The following is a 13,677-nucleotide window of genomic DNA, read 5'->3' on the forward strand; positions in this document are numbered from 1 at the left end:
CTTTTTGGTCTTCACTTGGCAGAGACGTTGCCTTGGGAATACAAATTTAGTGATTCATGCTAGCAAACCTGCTGCCTGCAAGACCCAAACAATATGTTGCAGAGACACAACACAGCCTGCAATTTAATCAACTGCGCTGCACGTTAGTCATGTTATAGCAAGCTTTAGTCTCACCTGAAACACTACCTGTATGCTAAGCCCAACCCTTTTGATTGAGCTAGTTAACAAACCTTTTTTTTTTTTTTTTAATAAGGCTGCCTCGGTTTATGTACTCTCCTGACTGTATTGTTTACAGACACACACACACACAGAGTTCACTAAGTATGGCCACACCTTTTCTGTACTTGACATGCCTGATTTTTGTTATTTAATTCCTCCGACAGAGCAAAGAAAAGTTGTCCCCCTTCACCAAAACTCCGAAGCTGGACCGGAGTGAATTGCTGGGGAAGGAAGGGAAAGCCAAGTCTTCCATGAAGCGCAAGCTCTCCTTCACCACCAGTCCGCTCCGGACCGAGGAGCGAGACTCTGACACCGGTAAGAGCTGTTGTTGGCACTCCTCCCTGCTCCTCTTTCAGCAGCCATGCTGCTGGCTGGCTGCCATGTCTTCACACTGCCCCCCAGTGGTCTGTTTTGGAACATTTTCTTCAGGGACTCACTGTAGGTTGACTGAGGAAATTGTGGCCTGTTGCATTGAATCACAAAGTGTAGGATACACAAAGTTGTATTGTGAGACGGCGTAAAATAATTCTAGATGTAGTCATGTTCGAGTGCTAATTTTCTTATTAAAATAAAAGTATAAAGTAGTTTGTTCCCTTCTAGTGCCTAATATACTGCCTCATTTTCAGATTTTAATAATAAAACGTTCCTTGAAAAGACCAAAACTGACACTGAACTGAACCTACTAACACATGTAACAAGCTACATGTGTAGCCAAAGGCTGATATAACTCACTGTGTTCCTCTGTGTCAAAGGCCTCCACTTTTAATCTAAAAACTATTTAAAACTGATCAGTGAGCAGCACTGTTGCAGAGGTTGACGTGTTTTTTCCTGAGTACATACACCACACACACACCGTCATGCTGCTGTGTAATAATCCACTGCTAAAACCTGAATTGATGCACCCAACAAGTGTACAATTCACTGCTTTATAAATAACATTAACCAACGACTACAGAGTATAGGTGCTTTTTGCTGTGACTTTTCAAATAATAAAACTATATTATATGTATGAACAGTACATAAATGTATGTGTGACCTACTCTTAAACCAGTTCTGGAAACCAGTGGTCTTTGGGCTGAGAGCCTGATGTTATCCTTACAGTTGTGCCCATTGGGTTTAGATATGTGGTGATAACTGCTTTGTTTGAGATCCTGGTAACAGTCATCATGCTGTAAGTCACTGCTCAGCATCACATTGGAGACTTTGCGAACTCAAAGCCGTAATCTTACCCCTCTTACTTGTGTAAATAGACGAGTCTGCTTCTGTCATTTAGCTAAAAGTTCAACTGTATGTTTGCATCACATTTGAGAACTTAAAATAGGTTGGTGCATCGTACAGCCATAATTACAGTAAATGGAGTACAGTAAAGCGTTTTACAGACTGCTTGAGGTCTGGGAGAGTTGCCTTCATCTCCTCTGTAGGGCAAAACTCAAGGTAATGATTTTCATTGTGTGGTCCCGTGTCTTTCTAACAGACAAGAACCATCCATTTCAGAGCGTATTTTATGTTGCACAGGTTAGCCCTCCAAGCTAAGCTAGCATGGAGGGCAGCTTTTTCCCTTTCAGCAGCCTTCCCCCCTAGTGCCTCTCAGCTCCTGTGTGGAGCAGCTGTAGGAATAAGGGAGGTAATGACTCCTCTGCCCGCCTTGGATTGGATCTTCTTCTCTCCCGTCTCCTGTGTTGCCATGACTCATAAACTGTGCGTGGAGTGCAAGTCTGCCTTTGTGTCTGTCTGTATATGAGTACATGTGAGATGAGGAGGGTGAGAGAGAGTGTGAGTGAGCGTTAATGCAGTGATTTCCCATCCCTCCACCTCCCTCCCCCTCCCCGTCCCCCTCCCTCTCCCCATCCCCATCCTCTCTGCTTTGCACTGTAGATGACTCAGACCCAGGCCAGTCGAGTGAGACCTGGGGAGAGAGATTAGTGCCTCCCTGCAGGATATACGCAGGTAATCGCTGCAGCCCGATCCTCAGCCCCCGTGTCCTCCACAAGTCTCGTCACCCACTTTGCGCCACTATGCTGCTGTAAACACACATGCGCACACATGCACGTGTGTGTGTTTCCGTCCTGCATCTGCCCCGTTACAGCTCACGCATGTCTGTGTTTAGTAACAACCGACCGATGGAGGCTGGGGGGGTAGGGGGCTCGAGGAGTGCCGTCTTCTCTTGGCTGGCTTAAGGGAATGCTGTCTTTTTCTTTTTTTTTTATTTATTTATAATATTTATTTATTTTTTGTCCCCTTTTTCAAACCTCATGCTTGTCATCTGTTTCTCAGTGTGCAGATACAAGAGGAGGAAAACGATGTCGCTGTCGACTATGCACTTTGCAACTTTAAATGAAACTGACCTTTTTTCTTTTTCTTTTTTTTTGGCTGGGACTGTTCTCTAAGATCGTTTTTTGGTTTTTGTTGCAGATAAAGATGGACCAGACAAGAAGAAGGTGAAGAAGGAGGCTGGGGGCAAGAAGTCCCAGGCCAACCTGTTATTTGGGTATCCCCTGTCAGAGCGCAAACAGATGGCTCTCCTAATGCAGATGACTGCCAACAGTCCAGGTTTGTGTGCCTGCCCTCTTACCTTAACCGCATTCTCAAGATGGCCAACAGTGTATTTACTGTTGGATGAGTTGTGCCTCCAAGCTTTTTGGCGAACATGCTCTGACATTTCAAATTTGATTGAGAATGGAACAATGTCTCATTCAGTGTAGCTGCTCAACTGGTAACTGTATATGTAACTAATTCAAGAAGTTGAATGTGATCATTTGTTGTAAATAATATGTTCTGAATGCTGAAAATACACGCCCAGACACAAGTAAGCACAGGTTTCCAGTAAAACCAGTGTTACTCTGGTTGCTCAATCCAGTACCTCGCTCATCAAAGGAACAGTTTGACAGTTTGGGAAAATTTGGCTCATTTGCTTATGTGTTGGTGCCATGAGGTTTCACCACTGTCACTCTTGTCTGTCAGTTCAGTATGAAGCTGGATCCAGCTGCCAGTCAGCTGGATTAACTTATGATGAAAGGAGGAAACAGGGCAAATAGCCAGTCTAGCTCTGTCAAAAGATAGCAACACACGCCTACCAGCCCCTTTAATGGTCACTGCTTAAAATGTTATATCTAGGTTTTTAAAATTGTACTAAAATGTATAAAAATAAGATTTTTTTTTGAGTGATACTATTTTTATTTTTCCTGTGGACTTTGCTAGGCAAGCTGTTTACCTTTTTTTTCTGTCTTGTCTTTATGGCAAACTTAAAAGCAAAATGTATCCTATAGATACACACTTTGTGTTGATCTTCTCTTCTAACTTGGGAGCAAAACAAATAACTTTTAACTCCCAAAATATTGAACTATTCCTTTAATAAATATCCACTGAAACACACAGACGCACAGTCTATCCAGTGCCATGCACATTAATGCAAGCAGGTATCTCAGCCTGCGACAGGCTTTTGCTTCAAGCATCCATTAAATATTCGTCCCTTTGCCTGCCTGTGCCCAGACTCTACTCCCAGTCACCCCTCACAAACGACCCCTGTGCAGAAGAAAGTCCCCAGCAGCGCCTCGTCTAGACAGAAGGACAAAGTCAACAAGCGGAACGAGCGAGGGGAGACTCCCCTTCACATGGCTGCCATCAGGGGAGACGCTAAGCAAGTTAAAGAGCTCATTAGCCTGGGAGCTGATGTCAACGTCAAAGACTTTGCAGGTACGACGCACAGGTTTTCATCATGTTTGTATTAATAGTAAGATTACTTCCATGTGTGCACATGTTGTGTTTTTTTGTAGTGTTGTTTTGTTTTTAGTCAGATTTCACAAAAGTAATACATGAACACATACCTGGTAAAAGTTTAAGTTAATCATGACTGCACTCTGTCCTCACCAGGCTGGACTCCCCTTCATGAAGCCTGTAATCTTGGCTACTACGACGTGGCCAAGGTCTTAATAGCAGCAGGTGCGGAGGTGAACACGCAGGGTTTGGATGACGACACGCCACTCCATGATGCTTCGAGCAGCGGGCACAAAGATGTAAGAGCTTCACATGAAGTTTGTCCTGCCATAGTAATGTAGCACAATTTCAGTCAAACATGTCTGAAATTGTCACAGAAAGAATAATTCAGACTTGTTTGCACCCAGTTGCTCTAAAGCACAGTACTAAATTGGAAGCCTTTTGCCTTTTTGTTCTTTTTCATTGTTTTGGGGTTTCTTTTTCTTTTTCTCAATCTCAATTGCTGTTATGTTTCACCCAGATTGTGAAACTGCTGCTTCGACACGGTGGTAACGCCTTCCAGGCAAACAAGCGCGGCGAGCGCCCGGTGGATGTGGCGGACTCTCAGGAGCTGGAGCAGCTATTAAAGGGAGAGGTGCCTCTGTCGGACCAAGATGACAGTTCGTCAGGTATGCCGAGAATGCTGTAGTGTTTGGTTGACCTCTCGTTTCAAGTCAAACATTAACATACTATCTGTAATATCACAGGACATTCTTATCTATTGCCTACCTCGCATAACAATGTATAGCTGTGCTAAAACATCAAGTGTACACAATGCTTTCACAGCATTACTCCACCTGTTCTAATGGAACTGCGTGTAGTCAGTATTGTGAAGTTTTACACACATGCTAAACACTTTGTCACTTTAGTGCTTTTCATTAAAATAAGTTGTGCAATGAATATACCATGTAATCTTCAGTAACTGCTGGTGTTTGTATGAATATGTGAAGCACTTCATTGATCACTGATCCTCTCTTCAATGCAGAGTCTGAAGACCCACCGTCTGTTAATCCATCCAGTGTGGATGACAACATGGAGGACTCTGATACTGAAAAGGACTCGGATGGCAAACCGGCCACAAAAGCATCATCGTCCGTGCCAGGGCTGGATGAGTATGAGTTCAAGGACGAGGAAGAAGAGGAGGATCTCAGTAAAGCTCTGAACGACAGACATATCCTCAGGAGGGAACTACGGCAGCGGGAGAAGGACGACAAAGATAGGAATCATGTGGCAGGAAAGACGAGTGGCAAAGGGGATTCCTCCTCCAAGTCCAAAAAGCAGAAGACGTCTCGCGTCCACTGCAGCTCAGATACCTCCAGTGATGAAATGGAGAGCCTTCCAGAGAAAAGGAATTCCCCCACCTGCTCTCAAAGCTCAGAGGCCGTGAAGCCGGACACAAAGTCTAAAAAGGACAGTGCTGAGCAAAAGGACAAGGGCAAAGTCAAGAGGAAGAGCAAAAGCCAGAATAAAAACAAGGAAAACCAAGAGGATGGCAAAGAGAACAGCAAAACTTTGGTCCGTTCTCTCGCAACTGTGTCCGAGAGCACAGAAAAGGGTCGGGAGGAAGACTCCTTCAAGATGTCTTTCAGTCCTAAAGATGACTCGTCCGTCCACCTCTTTCATTTGTCCTCCATAAAGTCTCCAAAACTGAACCACAGCTTGACAGATAAGCAAACACCACTGAAACAGGAAAATACTAAGATGTGCATTTCCATCACTGACAGCTCATGTCCGGTGGACGGTGTCAAATACAACCACTACCCAGACGCAGACTTCTGCACTGAAGGCTCTAGCACCAAGGGGTGCAAGCACAAGGAAAAGAGCAAACATCAACAGAAAGACTCGAGTGTCGACGGGGATGACGGCCGTTCGAGTCCTTACAAAGACGGCAGCATAGGAAACAGCATAGACAGCACTGAAGGTGCCTTGCGGAAGAGCGACTTAGACGGCAAGGTGGTAAAGAAGCATAAACTTAAACACAAAGAGAAGGACAAACACAGGAGGGAATACGAGGCAGAGCGGAGCCGCCACAGGCAGAAGGAGGCCAGGAAAGATGGCCACAGGAATTTGGAGTTTGACAGAGAGTTCTGGAAAGAAAATTTTTTCAAAAGTGATGAGACGGATGAATCTCTGCCAGTGAAGAAAGAAGGTGAAGACAATAGCTCGCTTCAGAAGACCTCTGATTCCTCTCCTGTCAAAGATGAGAGAAACGCAAAGGAGAGACACTCCAGCAGCAAGGAAAAGAGGCCGAGAGAGGAGCGCGAAAAAGACAAGACCGTGAAGAAAGAGCGCAAGGAGGCTGCTAGTAAAGAGGAGAAGGTAAAGGAATCAAAGCTGAGCGAGCGTGACGAGAGAGTGGACTGCCACGGCTCAGGGCGGATTCCTGAGGAGACACTGCTGAGCAACAGCATGAAAGAAGAGACAGAAGAGAAACCCATAAGTGGGATCACAGCTGATCAAGAACAGCTGGAGCCTTCTGAAAAAGGCTCACGTGAGAAAACTGACAAGAGGCTTCCAGGAAAGGAGAAGGATTCAGAAAAAATGGAGAAAAGGCACCCTGACAAGGAAAAAAGGGTTAAAACGGAGCACTCTGACAAGCCCGAGCCGCAAAATTCAGTGGATCGCTGGAAGGAAAAAGAGAGAACAGGGGCGATTTCTTCCCACTCGCCTGGAGATAAAAACTATAAAGAGAATGAAAAGCTGAAATCTCTGTCCACCACAAAAAAGCATGATGACGGCAGAAAAAACAAAGATAAGTTAGACAAACGGTCTGACAGGGAGAGGCAGGAGAGAGAATATAGTGTCGGGGATCACAGAGAAAAGGAACGCGCAAACCCTGATAAGAAAGGCAAACCTCTGGAGAAGACCACAGATCATAGTAAATCTGATCGTTCAAAAGAGAAGGAGTGTGACAGGAAAAAGAGAGATAAAACGAAAGATGGCACTTCTAATCTGAAGTTACTTTTAGAAGAGAAGAAGAGCTATCTGTCTGAGAGCAGCAAGTCCTTATCTACAAAATCAAAGGAGGAAGTTGTGAGAACACCAGAGAAGGATCGCGACCGGAGAGACCGAGACAGAGACTTGGATAAACACAAGGACAAGGATAAGGACCGCCACAAAGACCGCTCCCAGCAGGCCAAAATCTCCAAGGCCAAACCCAACGAGACGGATGCAGACAAGGCCAAATCAAAAGCCTCGCCAGCAACCCGAGACAACAAGCCCAAAGAGAAAAGGCTTGTGAATGACGACTTGATGCAGACCAGCTTTGAGCGCATGCTCAGCCTGAAGGATCAGGAGATTGAACAATGGCATCGCAAACACCTGGAGAAAATCAAACAAAAAGAGCGAGAACGGCTTAAACAGCGTCCTCTGGCAGATCCAGCGAAGGCCAAACCTAAAGACAGAACGAAAACTGAACCGTGTTTGAGTAAAGAGCTCACACGCTCAAAAAGCTCTGAAGCCTCTGATGTCCACAGCAGAGATAAACCCCTGAAGGATGGCACCAGCCCCAGAGCAATGTCGCTTGATGGAAAGAGTCTGCCTTCCATCAGCGCAAAGGTCATGTCAGCTGTGGAAAACTGTCTGACCAGATCGCCCAGACCGGAGAGTGAACGCTGTGTTCTCATGTCCCGGTCCGTGTCCTTGGTTTCTGTCGCTAGCTCAGAGGATTCGTGTCAGGCGACGGCATTAACGCCCAGACACCCTGAGTATGACTCTGACATGAATATGGAAGCATCAGACTCTCAACCTGCCTTCCTCCAGTCTTCCCTTGTAATTCACGCCACCAGATCGCCGTCTGTTCACGACAAAGATTGCAACAGTCTTCCAGATGTGCCGCAAAGTAATCGCACGCTGGGGTCCGGCAGACACGAGTCGCCGTACCTCAGGGCTATTCTGGACGAGGATGCCAACTCATCGACTGAAGGTAAAGCTGTCGAAAATCTGCCAAAGCCCAACCAGCCTACGGAAGAGCTGAAAACGAGAGAGACCTCGGCAGATACGGAGGAGAGCCTCGCCAGTCAACAGTGCACGAGTTCAGCGGCTGATTCAGTAGCAGAGCGAGAAGGGGACACTCCTGGTGGTTTGACACCTCAGATGTTAAGTCAAGATCCTGAGAGTAAAAGCCTGACAATACCAGAGTGTAGCGGCAATCAGACTGGGCCAACGGAGCAGAAACCAATTTCCTCCTCTGATCCTCCTGTTGCGAGGGATGTCCAGTGTTTGACAGAGAATTCACAGGCAGAAAGTACTAACAAGGATTCTGATCAGTCATCAGTACCTACAGTTTGTCCATCTGCAGAGCCGTCAGCACCCACAAGCACAAAACCCCTCCAGCAAAGGGAACCTGTTTCTGGTATAGAGAGCTTGCAGCAGGCAGAATCGAGCACCATGCATGTATCTGACCATAAAGACAAACCTCTGGAGAGTGCTGATAGAGCTGAACAAGAGAGCATGGAAACTGTCTCAGAAAGCTTCAGAACAGAGAGTGTTGGAAGTCCTGTACCGTCCACCAGTTCGCACGTTCCCAGTTCCACTTCAGGGGAGTCCTTGCCAGCCTCCAGCAAAACGAAGTCAGAGTCCGAATGTCCTCTAGAGGATATGGATGTAGATAACCAAGACTACAAGAGTTCAAAACCTTCCACTGACGCTGCAGGTTCGTGCCTTGACGCTCAGATGGAGAAAAAGGACAGTATACCCCAAGCATCGTCCTATAGCGCGAGCCCCGAACACCAGGCTGAAGATATGACTGACATCCAGCAGAACTCGGAGAACAGCGCTGCTCCTGTTTCTATTACAACAGAGAGTTCCTCGCTCGAAGGCAGCCTGAGTACTGAGTGCTCCTCTGAATGCAAAGCGGAGTCCAGCTCAGAGCCGATGGAGGTGACCCCTGCCGATGAGAAAGCAGAGTCCTCTTCATCTGGAGAGGAGCAGAGTCAAAGCACCATCCAGTCATCAGCTCAGACCGACTCCTGCTGCAGTGGCAGCAGCAGCAGCGGCAGCAGCACTGCCTCGGGAAGCTCCTCTCCACAATCTGGAGATCGGGATTCTGATTCTCTGGGGGCCAAGGTGAAGGTTCGATCTGCAGACGACGACGTGGACGTCCACGTGCCCCATCCACGCAAGAGAAAGATGCCCAAAGTGTCGACTTCCCAGTCGTGCTCGACGAGTCAACAGGAGAAGGAGAAGGGCCAGCAGTCTCTTGCAGCGATCGTGGACTCTGTAAAGCTGGAGGAGATTCAGCCCTACCAGACTGAGAGGGCCAACCCTTACTACGAGTTCCTGCACATCCGGAAGAAGATCGAGGAGAAGCGCAAAGTGTTGTGCAGCGTCACCCCCCAACCACCACAGTATTACGATGAATATGTAACCTTCAACGGATCCTACCTCTTAGATGGGAACCCCCTCAGCAAGCTCTGTATACCAACCGTGAGTTCTTCCGAGTCTCTTTTCACATCTTACTTGTATGGTGTCCCAACATTTTGTGTAGGATTTAAAATGACGACGACTCCTGATTTGTAACTTGAATTTGACATGTGTGGGGTTAACGTAAACTGTACGGTTATCATCATATTAATCTGAGAAGTTGTTGTCCTGCACTTCAGGGTCCTTTTATACGCCACCTGTTTGGTGCAGAAACTGGTTTGCTTGACAGCTCAGTTGAGTTTGTTTGGGCTGATGTGAAAGCAGTTGATCTAACTGGTCTGAACCCAACAAATGGACCAAGACCCACTTGAATGCATTGAATGTGACTGCAAAGCTAACAACCAGAAGATCCTGTGGTTGTGATTATGTGACGTTAATGTGAATTTAAAAGCTGAACTTTTATTAAATCCATCTGGTGATGGTGAACGGTCAGGAAAACGACCTGCGTAACTTGCGCACATCATATATTTGTGCAAAGTCATTTTTTCATTAACCTGCTGTCAGTCATCAGAATTAAATTTCCTTACATGGTTCCACATAGCCTTGATGATGCAGGGTGGCAGTTTTTATTTCTTCGTTTTTGCTCCTCTTGGTTTGTTTGTAAAAACCTGGAATGAACATGAGGCAGATGGGAACTTAAAGGAAACTTGCAGGTCTGTTTTTATTTATTTATTTTTCAATCTGTCTGGACTAAATGAACTGAACTGAAAGCGTGAAAGCACCCTGATATGCTTAGAAGTTTCACAATCTGTTCAGATATCATTAGAAAATTAAATAATGTTCACTAAATATTTAGTCAAAAGTTTTCAGAAAGTTTGTGTGTAAATATGCAAATTATTCATTATACAGGAACCGATTTGCTTACATGTCCAGAACAGATATCTGAGCTAAAATAAATAACCAAACGTGTGTGTTGGACATTTTCTTCCCTCTAGTCTGAAAGAAAACATTTCATGGAAACGACTCTGAAACTGAGCAGGGAAAAACAATGAACACTGAGTATATTCTTCTGCCTGACATCTGCACTGTGCCTCATCGGACGTCACATGGCAGATGAAGTGTGTTTAACCGTCTCCCATCGTTTGTGCAGATAACTCCGCCTCCATCGTTACCCGAGCAGCTGAAAGAGATGTTCAAACAGCAAGAGGTCGTCCGCATGAAACTACGACTACAACACAGCATTGAAAGGGTGCGTAGAGTCCCTCTCGAAGCTTTTTGTTTTTGGTCGGGTTGAGCACCTCTAGACATTTTAGTGCTGCTTGTAGCAGCTGAGAGTGTAGAGCAAACTGTAAAAACAACCTTTTTTTATTTGGAAAGCCTCTCAAAGCCCTGTGGTACGTTTTTACACCCTCTGGAGGACTTCAACAGGGCGTCAGTTAATTTCTACATGTTTTAACACTACATATAAGACTGTATTTACCGTATTAACTGGACTTATTTCATTCCTCTCCTTTAGGAAAAGCTGATTGTTTCAAACGAACAAGAAGTCTTACGAGTCCACTACCGGGCAGCAAGAACACTGGCCAATCAGACTCTGCCTTTCAGTGCCTGTACGGTTTTACTGGATGCTGAAGTGTACAACATGCCTCAAGACGTCCAGGTAGGCGACATGAAGCGGTCGCACCTGTGAGCGTCTTCAGCAGACTCCTTTTTGTTTTGTCAGATGTAGAAATCCTGCGTGTTCTGATGAGCTGTGGCGTGTTTTGGTTCCACAGAGTGATGACGGCAAAACGTCAGTGAGGGACAGATTCAACGCCAGGCAGTTCATGTCCTGGTTACAAGACGTCGATGACAAGTTTGATAAACTGAAGGTAAGATCGCTGTGACTGTTCTCACTGCTGACCTCCATTAAACATGTTGTTCGCTTGTGGTGAACAGTAACCAGTGACCTTAACAATAAATACCAGAAATGTTTCTGGCTCAAGTGCTGTTATGGAAAAGTTAACGGAAAAGTTGTGTTTTTTTTTTGTTTTTGTGAACGTCTGCAATCCAGTGCAGCCATATTTTTATTTACATTTTGAATTTCTGATTGGCTGAACACTCATAGCTTGAGGCTGCTCACCTGTGGTTAGATATTTTAATACACAAAAGTTAGATAATTCCAGCGCTGATCAGCTCGGTGCTATGCTGTTTTACTTCATACATAAAGAAGTCATAGACGGCAGTAATGACTCAGCATTTTTTTTTAGCCACAGCAGCTTGTTGACACATTTGTAAGTCCTCACTCTTTTAATTTCAGTAATAAAAATAGCTTTTTAATCTTGAACAAAAGAGATGAAAGTGTTTAAATTTGATCGTTTTTCCTCTTGGTTTTCAAATGTGTCTATAAGCAACAGTCCGGTGCTTTTATAAACGCTGAAACTGGTTTTGCTTGCTGTCATCATCCCTCCTGTTCACACTGGTCACCTCCTAACCCGCTTTCAGTGGAAGCGATGGAGGACAAAATCTGCAGTCTTTGCTGGGTGCAAAAATACATTCAGAAATGTGTCTGAGGTTAATATGAGAGGTCAGCAGTGTACAAATAATCTTCCGAAGTTACTGTAGTGTGAAACTCCCTCTTTTCCTCGCTGTCTCCGTTGTAATTCAACAAGGAAATGATGTCACAAAGAGGGGATTTGATACGACGGCATCTTTGAGTCGTCCAGCATGTTCGAATTGTTCATCGGCGCCAAAGCTTCATGCTCTTCTGTTGCCTGCTAGCTAGATTCGCAGTTGCTCTAGCAAATTTTTTGAGGTCGTCTTGGTGCCCTGTGGTCGGGCAGAATAATAACCACCTGCCTCCTCCTTCCACAGACGTGTCTTCTGATGAGGCAGCAGCACGAGGCGGCGGCCCTGAACGCCGTGCAGCGTCTGGAGTGGCAGCTCAAACTGCAGGAGCTGGACCCGGCCACCTACAAGTCCACCAGTATCTTCGAGATCCCCGAGTTCTACATCCCGCTGGTGGAGGTCAACGACGACTTCGACCTCACGCCGATATGAGCGGTAGGACACGCGTGCTTCGCCCCCAGCAGCGGCCACAGTACGGACACAAGAGGCAGCCGGCGCATTCGAGGAAAAGGAAATGTGAAGCACTTAAATGCGAGTGTGGCGGTAACACAAAAGAGCACTTAGAAAAGAGACCATTTTACTCCTCAGCTCTTACAGTCCAAACCGGCACGCCCAGCACGAGGACGGCGAGCGAGGGCAGACTGGTCCAGGCCTCGGATGAAGCCCAGGGAGCGGAGACCAAAAGCTGGGAGCTGCAGCGAGAAGCAAAGTGTGGACGCCGACCTCCTGCTACTGCTCCTCATCAGGCAGGGTCACACAACTGAAAGATTTCAATTGTTTTCAAAGTGAGTGTTCATACATTGTGTACAGACTGTGCTCTTAATTTTTTAACTTATTTTATACATAAACAAATGTGCATTTGTAAATAGTCATGTAATTATTGTTTTAAACTTGTAAAAACAAAAAATAATAGATATTTTGATTGTAAACTTGTTCTGTCTCATGTTTTAATGGACCAAAGTTGGTTTTTATATTGAGTGTCCTCTTCGTCAGTGATGTTCTTGTTGTTGTTGGCTTAAAATCTTAAGCATGTGTTGGCTTTTGTTGTGTTTATTTTGTTTTTGTTTTTTGCTGTTTCTTCCTTCCTCATCTGGAGTTCCACGCAGCAGCTGGTGTTTTTTGACTTTGGCAATTAAATGCTGTGCATGCGTTGCATCGTTTGTACTTCTTTCCTAAAACGCTGTACTGTGGACTTAATTGTGAGGTTTACTGAAGTGTTCCAGCTTTTTTTGCGCCATTGTGTTACGTCCCTTTTGCAGCCTCACTCTGTGTTGTCCATTGTGTCTCGCGCACATTAAAAGTCTGTTGTGGCTTCCAGAGGGAAAAAAAAAACAACTTTTACAGTTTCAATGTGAGATCACAACAAAACCTATTTTTTCAACATAATGCCTTTTGAACGATAGTTCTAAAAATTGTCTATTTTAATATTTACTTGTTACATGACCTGTACATATTTGTAATATATAATTGAATAAATTTTATTTGTTGTGAAATTAAGTGTTGCCTTTGGTGTCATTCGTCTTAGTCCTGCATAAGAAATTAGAACAGAAACAATGAGTGAAAGCTAACTGGCACAGAGTTTTAATTTCTTTTAAGTTTCTTTATTATGAAGCAAAGCCAAACATTCAGTGGTTTCAGCTTTAAATGTGAGGATTTGTTGCTTTTTTTTAATCAATGTAAATTTATTATTTTTCAGATTTTTGTTAGAGACTGACTAATACACTTTCAATGCAT

General features: G+C 45.0%; 1 protein-coding gene across 4 annotated transcripts in view; it reads left to right on the forward strand.

The window, feature by feature from the left end:
* ankrd12 (ankyrin repeat domain 12) overlaps window positions 1–13,440 on the forward strand; it is a 32,800-nt gene extending 19,360 nt beyond the window's left edge. For 2 of the 4 annotated variants that reach the window (XM_046408611.1, XM_046408613.1), the window contains 11 exons: window positions 384–534; window positions 2,095–2,166; window positions 2,632–2,769; window positions 3,709–3,912; window positions 4,090–4,232; window positions 4,454–4,601; window positions 4,958–9,399; window positions 10,487–10,585; window positions 10,853–10,996; window positions 11,112–11,207; window positions 12,190–13,440. In XM_046408611.1, the coding sequence (XP_046264567.1) occupies window positions 384–534; window positions 2,095–2,166; window positions 2,632–2,769; window positions 3,709–3,912; window positions 4,090–4,232; window positions 4,454–4,601; window positions 4,958–9,399; window positions 10,487–10,585; window positions 10,853–10,996; window positions 11,112–11,207; window positions 12,190–12,375 (5,823 nt within the window). In that variant the 3' untranslated portion in view covers window positions 12,376–13,440. The remainder of the gene's footprint in view (window positions 1–383; window positions 535–2,094; window positions 2,167–2,631; window positions 2,770–3,708; window positions 3,913–4,089; window positions 4,233–4,453; window positions 4,602–4,957; window positions 9,400–10,486; window positions 10,586–10,852; window positions 10,997–11,111; window positions 11,208–12,189) is intronic. The other 2 variants (XM_046408612.1, XM_046408614.1) reach the window with 1 other exon arrangement.
* The last annotated feature ends 237 nt before the right edge of the window (window positions 13,441–13,677 follow it).

The sequence above is a fragment of the Scatophagus argus genome, chromosome 13 (assembly GCF_020382885.2).
Source record: "Scatophagus argus isolate fScaArg1 chromosome 13, fScaArg1.pri, whole genome shotgun sequence".
Taxonomy (NCBI): domain Eukaryota; kingdom Metazoa; phylum Chordata; class Actinopteri; family Scatophagidae; genus Scatophagus; species Scatophagus argus.